Genomic DNA, 10,040 nt, shown 5'->3' with positions numbered 1-10,040 from the left:
CTGATAGTTTCGTCACATCAGGAAACACTTCTATGTGTCGTTTTAAAGCTCACTTACAAACCACACATTTTCTCTTTTCATTTAGACCACTTTTTGTCCCCGACCTCTGCCTGAATACCACCTGTTTCACATCCAAGGAGGGTTTTTACAGGCAGAAGCACAGCTGTGGTGGCTTCACCAGTGTCTCCCATTGTGGCTGACCTCTACATGGACGAAGTAGAGAGCAGAGCCCTGAGCTGCTTCCAGGGAACAGCACCAGAACCACTGCTTCACATATGAGGAGCACAGCTGGACTTCAACTCTTCTGAAGCCTCCGCTGGCTTCGTCTTTACAAACTAACCCTCTGAACTTTATCTGACGTTCTGCTGGAGATCCCAAAGTTTACACAAATACCAAATGTGTCAGGCTGGATTTTGGGGAAATGTGTGTAAAATGATGCAGCAGACATGTTGAAATGTTCCATTTGATGGAGTCTTGGCTTTGAATCTTTCACTCAGTGAAACATCGTGTAGCTTTAATGAAGAGACTGAACAACAGGAGACACAATAAAGATGTGACACTGTGTGTGGAAAAGGTTTGATGTGTCATAGAAATGAAATGATTGAGTGAAATGACAGAAATGTAAGGGGACGTTTAAGGCTTCAAATCACAGTGGAGGAGTTTTGTGGATTTGTACTTTAGTCTTTTCATCACAGCTGTTCAACAACAGATAACAGTCTGTGCTACTAAATTCACCACCAACCTGAATGTGTTTGTGCTCACATCAATGTTTGTTTCTATTTCTATCACACAGCAGCTTCAGCCGAGCCGTCGATCGGCAGCGGCGGCCTTATCTGTGCGCCGCAGGGGCTGATGGGAGCTCTGAGGAGCTGTTAGAAACCACGTGGCCCTCGTCTGATCTCGCAGCTCGTCCTCGTTTGGCCTCAGCTGCGTCAGAGCGCCACTTCTCCCCAGGTTCACCAGAGGAAACACCACTGCACAAAATGCTTTTCCTCCCAGCTGCTGCTCTGTGCTGTCTGTGTTCAGGTGAGTGTTTCCAGCCAATCAGGAGCCAACAAAGTCCACCTGGAACAAACACTGTCACACTGACCTTCATCTATCTGTCTGCTTCTCTACAGCGTTGGTTGCCATGGCAGCACAGCTGATTCAGGACGATTTAACATTGACCAGGAGAGTTGATGGAGACGTCTCCTTCAGCTGTCGAACTGACCAGTGTGACTCTAGACTGCCATATGTACGGTGGTACCAGAAGAAAGACACAGAAACATTCACAGTGATTCTAGTTATTAAGTTGAGTGATTGTAGCATAGATAGCACGTACGATCATCCTCAGCAAAATGATTTCTCAGTTGTGAATAATCAGAACGGCTGTGAGTTGAAGATCCAGACAGTTGAACTCCTTCATTCAGCCACCTACTACTGCAACTGTTTTGTCGCCCACAGTGAGAAATGATGCGAGCAGCCTGAACAAAAACCAACAGATGAACAGATGTCAAACAGTGTTTGTGACAGGAAGAGAGCAGTAAACCACAGCCCAGGTTCACATATTTCACCTCCATCTCAGCCACAGTCACAAACACACTGAACTGAGGGATTTATTTCATATTATATTTATTTATATTTTAATCAGATATTCCAGCAGGTTTATTGTTGTTTCACACAGTGAGGAAAAAGGACACAAACACAAACACAATGGTAAAATAAAGAGGAAAATAATTCAATGACAAACTCAAACATAATCCAGATGAATCAGTAAAACAACAAACATACTTCAGAATATTTCAATAAAATGATCTCAAACATAATCAAATGTTCACAGCCCAACGTCCTGCTGCTGAATAAAGTCCATCCGTCCCTCACAACACTAATGTCTCTGAATGAAAACACTTCCAGCAGCACTTGTTGTTTAACACCTTTCAGCAGATTTCACCACATCATTTCACTTTATTACATTTTAAAAGACAAATCTTGGACACACGTCAGCTCAGGACTTTGTCCTTCTAGCAGCGGCTTATTAGGACGCTCGTCTTGTTGGACACATTTCCATCAGTTTCCTGTGGATGTTTCTGCTTCCCAGAGGATGAACCCTAACATTTATGGTGACCTCCTGACCTTTCCTCTAGCGCCACCATCAGGACAAAAGTGTCTCCAGACCGACACTTTAGCATCTGGAAAGTTAACGACTTGATTTTGAATCAACTGACTGAAACTTTAAAGAATGAAACACTTTGTAACATTTAAAGCTGCACAAATCAAGATTTTATATGAACAGAGGCTGAAATGACTTTGTGTCATCAAGAGCCAACAACAAACAAACAAACAAACAAACAAACAAACATGGCCACAAAGGTCACATGTTTAAGAAGTGTTTCACTGCTCTTGCTGAAGAGGTAGAAAACCTACAACTCCCAGAATGCACTGGGCTGCACTGGACCAATAAAATCACAGCGAGGTGGGCGGGGCTTGGTTTTGGCTCGTCTGTTCTGAAACAGGAAACAAAATGGCGTCAGGCTGGTAACAAAGGATCTGGTACTAAAATGTGTTTGTGAAAACATTTGAGGTGAGAAACAGTCGATGCAGGAACAGAATCTGTGTTTAGATTTGATCAGCATCGCCTCGTTTGACAGATTGACACAGAGACTCAATCCACTTCTGTGCTCTTTGTGTCCGGAGAGGCCAGACGGACAAACATGTACAAGTCAATGGTAGTTTGAACAATATGTATTAAAGTCGGGGTCGGTAAGAGCCACACTTTCTCAGCTGTGTGCTTTATGCTAACGTTAGCCGCTACAGGAGTGCGTTGCTGCCGCAGCAGCTCTATTATTGGCTCAGGGGGTCTGTGCGTGTGCTTTGTGCTACTTGTTTAGCGGCTGAACGACAGTCTGTCACTGCCGCTGCTGCTCATCGCTCTGTGGCTCAGGGGCTGTGTGCTTTGTGTTCCTGAGTTATCAAGCTGCTGAAGAGCAGGCTCAGAGGCTGTGGACAGTGAACGCAGCACATCGCCATCGCTAACCATACCCAACCACCTCATGTCTCACTCACATAAGAGAACAGCTGACATTATCATCATGAACGTGAACAACAAACATGGCTATTGTTAGTACTCACCGCTGTCCAGCTAGCATGTTAGCATTGGGAACTTTGGCTGCACTTTCTCTGCCATTCTTGTGCCACTAGCTCGCTAACAGCTTTAGCAAACATCACCTCGCCCTGTGGAAGACTCCGGTCATACGCAGTGATGCAGAGTGCAAAGGTCAGAGTGCGAGCAGACAGACAGGTACGTATGTAGACAGACAGGTAGCCTGTCCAATCATTTCATACGGGTCAAATAGAACCATTGGACGGGCTTATTAGAGGCCTGCAGCAGCCACAGATACTGGATTTATTGTCTGTTATTTGTCAGAGCGTTTGATTTGTTGATTGCTGTCGGGATGTTCACAGATTTTCTATCAATATGACAAAGATGCTTCTAGAATAACTGAGCGACCCGAGTTTGAACAGAGAGCATTCACAATCCTGTCAAACTGACAGAATGGCAGGATTCAGAGGAAAAATGGTCCAGAGAGAGTCAGAGAAAACTTCTTCAAGCAAAGGTCCAGAAGACCATCATCTGTAACCTGCGTCATAGCAACAATATGTAGAAATGTGTATTTTGTGCGATTTGCCAACACAACTGTGTGAATACAAATTCCAGGTTTCTGTAACAATTTGTCAGATGTAATGAAACGTTACGTTTTAACTACAAACAAAACACTCAAAGTTTGAACAAGTGCTTCACACAACACAGCTCTGCGTCTGTCTGCAGACTTTTATTTAGTGAAGCTGTCTCTGACCACTAAAAGCCAGTCTGAGACTCTGTCTTTTGTCTTTTGTCTCTCACTCGGTCACTGTCTCTGTCTCTGCTCTTAATTTCCTGTCAGCGTCCTCTTCTGTCTCTTCACCTTTGTCATGATGTCCATGGAGGCTGCTGAGCCCGGTTCTGTTGCCCGTTCCGGCCCCGGACCTAAAACCCTCCTCCTGGCGGTCTGAAGCTGCTGTGACAGCGGTGTAAACACCAACACTCCCCGGCGGTGCTCCGAGCAGAGTCAGCTAGCAGAGCTAAGTCGTAGCTAACGTTAGCATCAGGTGGAGGCAGAGCAGCCGGAGGACATCAGAGGGAAAACCAGAAAACATTTTCTCCATAAAATATGATCCAGTTGGACTAAAGTCACTGATATGGTGCTGTGTGTGATGTGCTGCTGTAAAGAGTTACACACTGTGATGCTCCCCGCTCACCACAGTTACATAATGCAGAGACAAGTGATAGGAGGGCGGAGTGGCTGAGACAGAGACACCATTCACTCTGTTACAAGTCACAGGGACATTACAATGATTTTGTAACCCACTCCTTCTGCACCCACTGCCTCCCTCTACACCCCCTGGGACTCTGCGCTGTGTTTCTGGTGTGTGCTATCAAAGCAGGTTCTGGATTGTGGTTCTGACCTGAGAGAACTTTATTGGCTCACAATAACAACTCTTGTCTGTGCTGCTGAACACCACAGTGGCTCCTGGCTCCAGAACCTGACAGGGGAGTGCAAAGTCAGCTTTCAATGGAAAAATACATTCAAGCACAAACAAAAACAAAAACTCTGAAAACAATAAAGTGAGTCTATTGAATTTAAATTGAACATTCCCAACACTGCATTTATATCTCCACAACAGTTGAACTGTAAATAGTTTTATTAATTGCACATTATCAGGCCCAGTGCCACTGTCCTTTATTTGGCTCTAAGATGTAGTTACCTTTACATCTAAAGGTGTCTTGAGGGTGAACTCATGAATGGCGACCCATCTGTTGATGATCACTGTGTAATGTTCATCCAAACTGTACAAATAGTTCACTGCAACATGACAATATCAGCTGCCTTCATTTACCTAAGTCACCTTAGACATCATCACAACAGTTGCCCCCCTGAGAGGTTTGGCAGGAGCTGCCACTGGAGCTGGTGGAGCTGTCAGAGTCAGGAAAACAAGAGGTTACAGAACCACAGCCACAGGAGACTGATTCAGCACAGGAACTGGAGACAGCTGCAGCTCAGCTCAGACAGGTTGCTGCAGAACAGGAACAGAGGACTGCTGCAAGGCAGAGCAGGAGGCCGGCAGCTGGAGGTCTGGACGGGTATCAGGAAAGACCGCTGGTCCGGCTCTGGAGCAAGTCTGCTGACTCGCCGACAAGGAAGCGGGAACAGGTGTCGACTGGGCCGCCAACTGAGGACCAGGGACTGGTGGACCTGCTGGTGGAGCTAGATAAAAAGTCAGAATCAACAAAGTCAATGAATGAAGTTCATCCTCTGGGGACCAAGAATGTCTGTAGAAAATGTCATGTCAGTCCATCCATCCATCCTTTGGTCCAGGTCCAATCCATGTGGACTAAAGTAGTGGAGCGACAGACATCAGCATCCATAGAGCAACACTGCTAGTGTGTCTAAAAAGACAATAAAAGAAGAGACAGTCATGTTGATATGAACATTAGAGAAACACATCATGGAGCTGAAATATGATCCTGCTTCATCATTTGGACTCGTTCACCTCAGCCGACACGTTCAACAGCACACAGGTTTTTGTATTACGCTGTTTCACTGTGGGGGGACGTGGCGATTAACACTACACATACAAATAGTTATCCATACCCGATCTTTGGCTCTGGAACTAAACTGTTTGTATCAGGTAAGAATAAAGCTTCATTTTCCTTCAGTTGTTTTATTGAACAAGTTGAAAATGTGTTTTTAATGAGTTTCTGCTGCTTCAGGCTTTACATGTTAGTTTGTTCATAATTAGTAGAGAATTCTTGCAGCCATGCAGCTATTGTTACATAAAAAGGTTCATAACTCCTGAAAAGATGTTTAAATCTCACTGCACAACTGAAGTTCTTCTTTATTTCTGCAGGAGATCAAACTGATTCATATAGAAAAAGTTTGATATTGACAATGTTACAAATATACAGTATTTGATCCTCTCAGTAATTCGGCACCATCTCTTGTTTTTATAAAACAACATCATATATGATATTAAACATCATTTAATATATGTCAGGAAATGTATCTGAAAAACATATAACTTTAAATATGTTGTATAGGATAATTAATAAGTCTTTATTAAATGGTCAAACTGACCTCATGACAATTGTATTTTATATGATGGTACATATGTCTTTTAGTGTGAGATATATTTATACATGAAGACAAACAGACACTGAATATTTACTCATACTAAAATATAAAAGAAATATATGTTTTTTAAAAATTATATAGTTTGATATACAATGGCACATGCAAATATATATTTTTTACATTGATTGACATATATAATAATAAATATATTAATTATAATTTCATGTATAATTTAGACAAAAAAAAGAATAATTCCAAACCTAATTTCAAATACTTAAATGTAAATCTATTAGCAGCGCGTGATGGTAAATATTGTGTTCGACATACTGTTTTCAATAAGACATTATATATTATATTATATTATATTATATTATATTATATTATATTATATTGTCACATTTAATTTAATCATATGTGAAGTTCCTGTAAAGGATCAATAAATTCTTACCTTTCTTCATATTATATTAAAAAGCAGTCGTTATTTATATTTGACATATCTGAACATATTGTAATTGTGTATAAATGTAAAAATACTGAAAAAACATTATGATATTCTTGATGTACTGATTTGTTTTTCTTTAGCGGCTGGACTAAAGTACGCGGTGGTAAATCTGTCATATGTTAGACATGTTGTAATAACTTTAAAAAGTATTTCATGTGTAGGTCAATATATATTTTATTGTAAAATATATATTAACTTAATATTTAAAGAAGCTTTTGTATTTTTCAAAAGAACATTTTCATAATTATATCATATTTTATGTCATTAAACCAACAAAGTTTTACCTTCTTTTATATTAAATTACATCTTTTTTCACATTAGTCATATGAAAACATGTATTTGTAATTGTGTATTAAGTGTAAATATTTATGAAAAACATGAAATTCAAGATGCATTTTTAAAAAATATTTATAATATGTGGTGGATAATGTAAACATTAAAATGGCAGCGCGTACTAAACTTGAGAGTAAATATGTCCTTTATTATAATATGTCTTTTATCATGATACACATGAAGATTTTCCATTGTATGAAAATATGATGTTATATTATTAGTAGTAAACGTCATAATAATGATGAATGTGCACATTGAAAGAAAGAAGTGCTGAACACATAATGTTGTTTGTCCCCATATAACATATGATGACATGACATGATGAGTGTGTTTGATGTGCAGGTGAATCCAGTCTATGTGTTGGACTTTGTGCTGTATTGATGAGTAGTTTAGTGATCAGAGTCCATGTAGTTTCCAGGATCACACTGAATGCAGTGCAGTGCTGTAAGCTGCTGTTGACTGTGTCAATGTGTGTCTGTGCTGCTTGTTGCTGCTGTCAAACTTCAGAGCAGGTAGTGAAGCCCGTGGTGAGCGTGTACCCAGCAGCATCCAGAGCCCATCTGGAGGGGAACAGCTCCCTGCTGTGTGTGGCCTCAGCCATGTTTCCTCCTCTGGTCCGGTTCTCCTGGAACAGACGAAAGGAGAATGAGGAGGAGTGGCTCCCTGCTGAGGGAGAGCAGCTGGAGCTCAGAGAGTCGGGACGCACCGCCGCCATCTTGCTGGTTGACGGGGACGCTCTCTACACGTATAAATACCGCTGCTCCGTCCAGCACGAGGGGGGCACAGTGGAGGCCCAAACAGAACAAGGTAATGAAGGCTTGGTGACTGTGTTCAGCAGTGATTCAGCTTCATGTGGAGACGCTGTCAAAGAGAGCAGAGGAGCAGAGGACTGACATTTCTTTTGGCCTCCTCTTCTGTTTCAGAGGTTCCAGCTCCAGCAGCCTCCTGTCCTCCAGAGAGAGAGCCAGCAGACCTGCCAGCTCTGCAGCAAGCCGACTGTAAGATCTTGATAAAGCAGAAACTCAAATCCTGTTCAGGGCCCCTCAAAAGCTTGTTGGGTCCCTGACTTGTTGTATTTAATAAGGGCCTTTGAGCTTTCATTCAAATTGTAGCTGACCCCTGTCTTCATGTAAAGACGGTTGTCCCGTCTGGAAAAGTCCAAGTTCTACTGATGAAAATGTGATGATATTCTGATGAAATTAAAAGTCTGTCTGCCTGTCTGTCTGTCTGTGTGTCTGTCTGTCTGTGTGTCTGTCAGTGTCCTTCCAGTCTCAGTGCAGGGTGAAGCTGCTCTGTGTGCTCTACACAGTGCTGATAGTGAAGAGTCTGGTGTACTGCTGTGGACTCTCTCTGCTGATGATCCTCTGAAACAAGGGACCGTCCACCAACTGCACACATGCTGACTGACTGTTTTCTGCTCGCCTTCTCTCACCATCAAATCTCATCAGTTCATCTCATTGATCACTTTGATCAGCAGTCACAAATGTCAATTTTCATGTTTTGTGGTTGGTTGTAAAATGTGTCTTTTTATGCACAGGTTAGATACAGTCATCCTACATATATAAATACATATATACACATATATATCTGCAGTGACTGAGTATAAATTCTGTGTTATGTTTTTTTCATCCTCAAGTTTATTTCCACTTTGAATTGTGACTTGTATAATAATAGAAAATGATGCTGAATCATTAGCTGTCTGCTGGATATTTGATTGTTTTGGTATTTTTCTCTCCTTGTCTTTCTTTTTAATACATTATGCAGAGTGTGGCAGCTTTGTTAAATTCTCTCAGTGTAACATTCTCAATAAAGTGAAAAATCACAGTGTGTTTTAGAAACAGCCTCGTTTTTATGGATTTCGGTTTGGCTTCAGAGCAACAGTCAGAAACAGAATCAACTTCATGGGCCATGTATGTTGACACCTACAAGTCATTTGACTCTGGTTGTAAGTAGCTCTCAATATACTTTCACACAGCAGCAAATGTACAGGAAGATCTGAATATAAGCATACAGCTAAACAAGGACAACAAAGCTAAAGAAAGAGAAGCAAACAGAAACATATAGCTATTATATACAAGTCAGTAGGTGAGGCTGTGCCACCAGGTTCAGTGCTGTGCCCCTTTTATAATTGTGTCAGTGTGGATGTAAAACTCTACGCTGATGACACTGTTGTTTACACACATGAACAAACAGCAGAGCGAGCAGCTTTGAGAAGAATCAATAAAACAGTATTAACAGATCTCCTTTTATTTCAGCTCCTCAGCTCCCAGGTTTGTCTCCCAGGTGAATAAGACAGGTGAAAGCTGAGACAGTGAGTACTGAGCGCTGAAATCAAACTGAAGTTACTGGAATTCTTCTTTAACTGGAGTCCATGGTTGTAACTGTCATTGTGTTGTTCATGTGAACAAGTGCAGCTGACGGTGAGAAGGCTGCAGAGCAGAAACCCACACAGCCTGTCTGCTGCAGGAAGGAAGTGCTGGTTGGCTCTCAACAGTTTTTTATGAGTCCTAATAACCACTGAGAACAGATTAATCTCTGCTGCTGTATACACTCATGAACTCCTCTCCCTCTCTGGTCTGGTTTGTCTTTTCTCTTGTTGTCTGGAAGCCTTTTTTCCACTGAGCCCTCCACCCACACAAACTTGAACTGAGCCCAGAGACCAACAGTGACCCCCCACCTGGATCTCACGTCCATGGACTTTATTTATGGTGATTTTAGCCATCAAAGCTTCACTTTACAGTTCACACTTGGTGTTGATGAGAGCCAACAAGTCCTCATAGAAAACTGACAAAAGGCTTCTTTGTCAGCGGCCTCCAAAACAACACATCTGAGTGTTTCCTGATCTGACGCCTCAGTGGTTCATGTCTGGTGAGGATGTGTCTGTTCCACTATCTGGTTGGAGGAGCTCGTTCATGCAAACACATTCTTGTTCATGTTCAGCAACTCAAAGAGCTTTTTGATCAAATAGTCCAAGAAGTGAGGAGCTCCAGGAGCTAGACTCAGGAACTAAATCAGGAGCTTTAGTCTGTTCCTGTCAGCATTTTCACAGCACAAAC

The 10,040-nt window shown here is 41.9% G+C and overlaps 1 protein-coding gene across 1 annotated transcript; it reads left to right on the top strand.

Annotated features, from left to right (window-relative positions):
• The first annotated feature begins 7,349 nt into the window (after positions 1-7,349).
• On the top strand, positions 7,350-8,808 carry LOC141016703 (uncharacterized). Its single transcript, XM_073491222.1, has 3 exons — positions 7,350-7,791; positions 7,908-7,982; positions 8,243-8,808. Exons 1-3 carry the CDS (start codon positions 7,365-7,367, stop codon positions 8,350-8,352), a joined length of 612 nt encoding a protein of 203 aa, XP_073347323.1. The 5' UTR covers positions 7,350-7,364; the 3' UTR covers positions 8,353-8,808.
• Positions 8,809-10,040: the final 1,232 nt, after the last annotated feature.

The sequence above is a fragment of the Pagrus major genome, chromosome 21, assembly GCF_040436345.1.
Source record: "Pagrus major chromosome 21, Pma_NU_1.0".
NCBI classification, from domain to species: domain Eukaryota; kingdom Metazoa; phylum Chordata; class Actinopteri; order Spariformes; family Sparidae; genus Pagrus; species Pagrus major.
The sequence above is the reverse complement of the archived record's forward strand: the minus strand, read 5'-3'. Positions and strand labels throughout refer to the sequence as shown.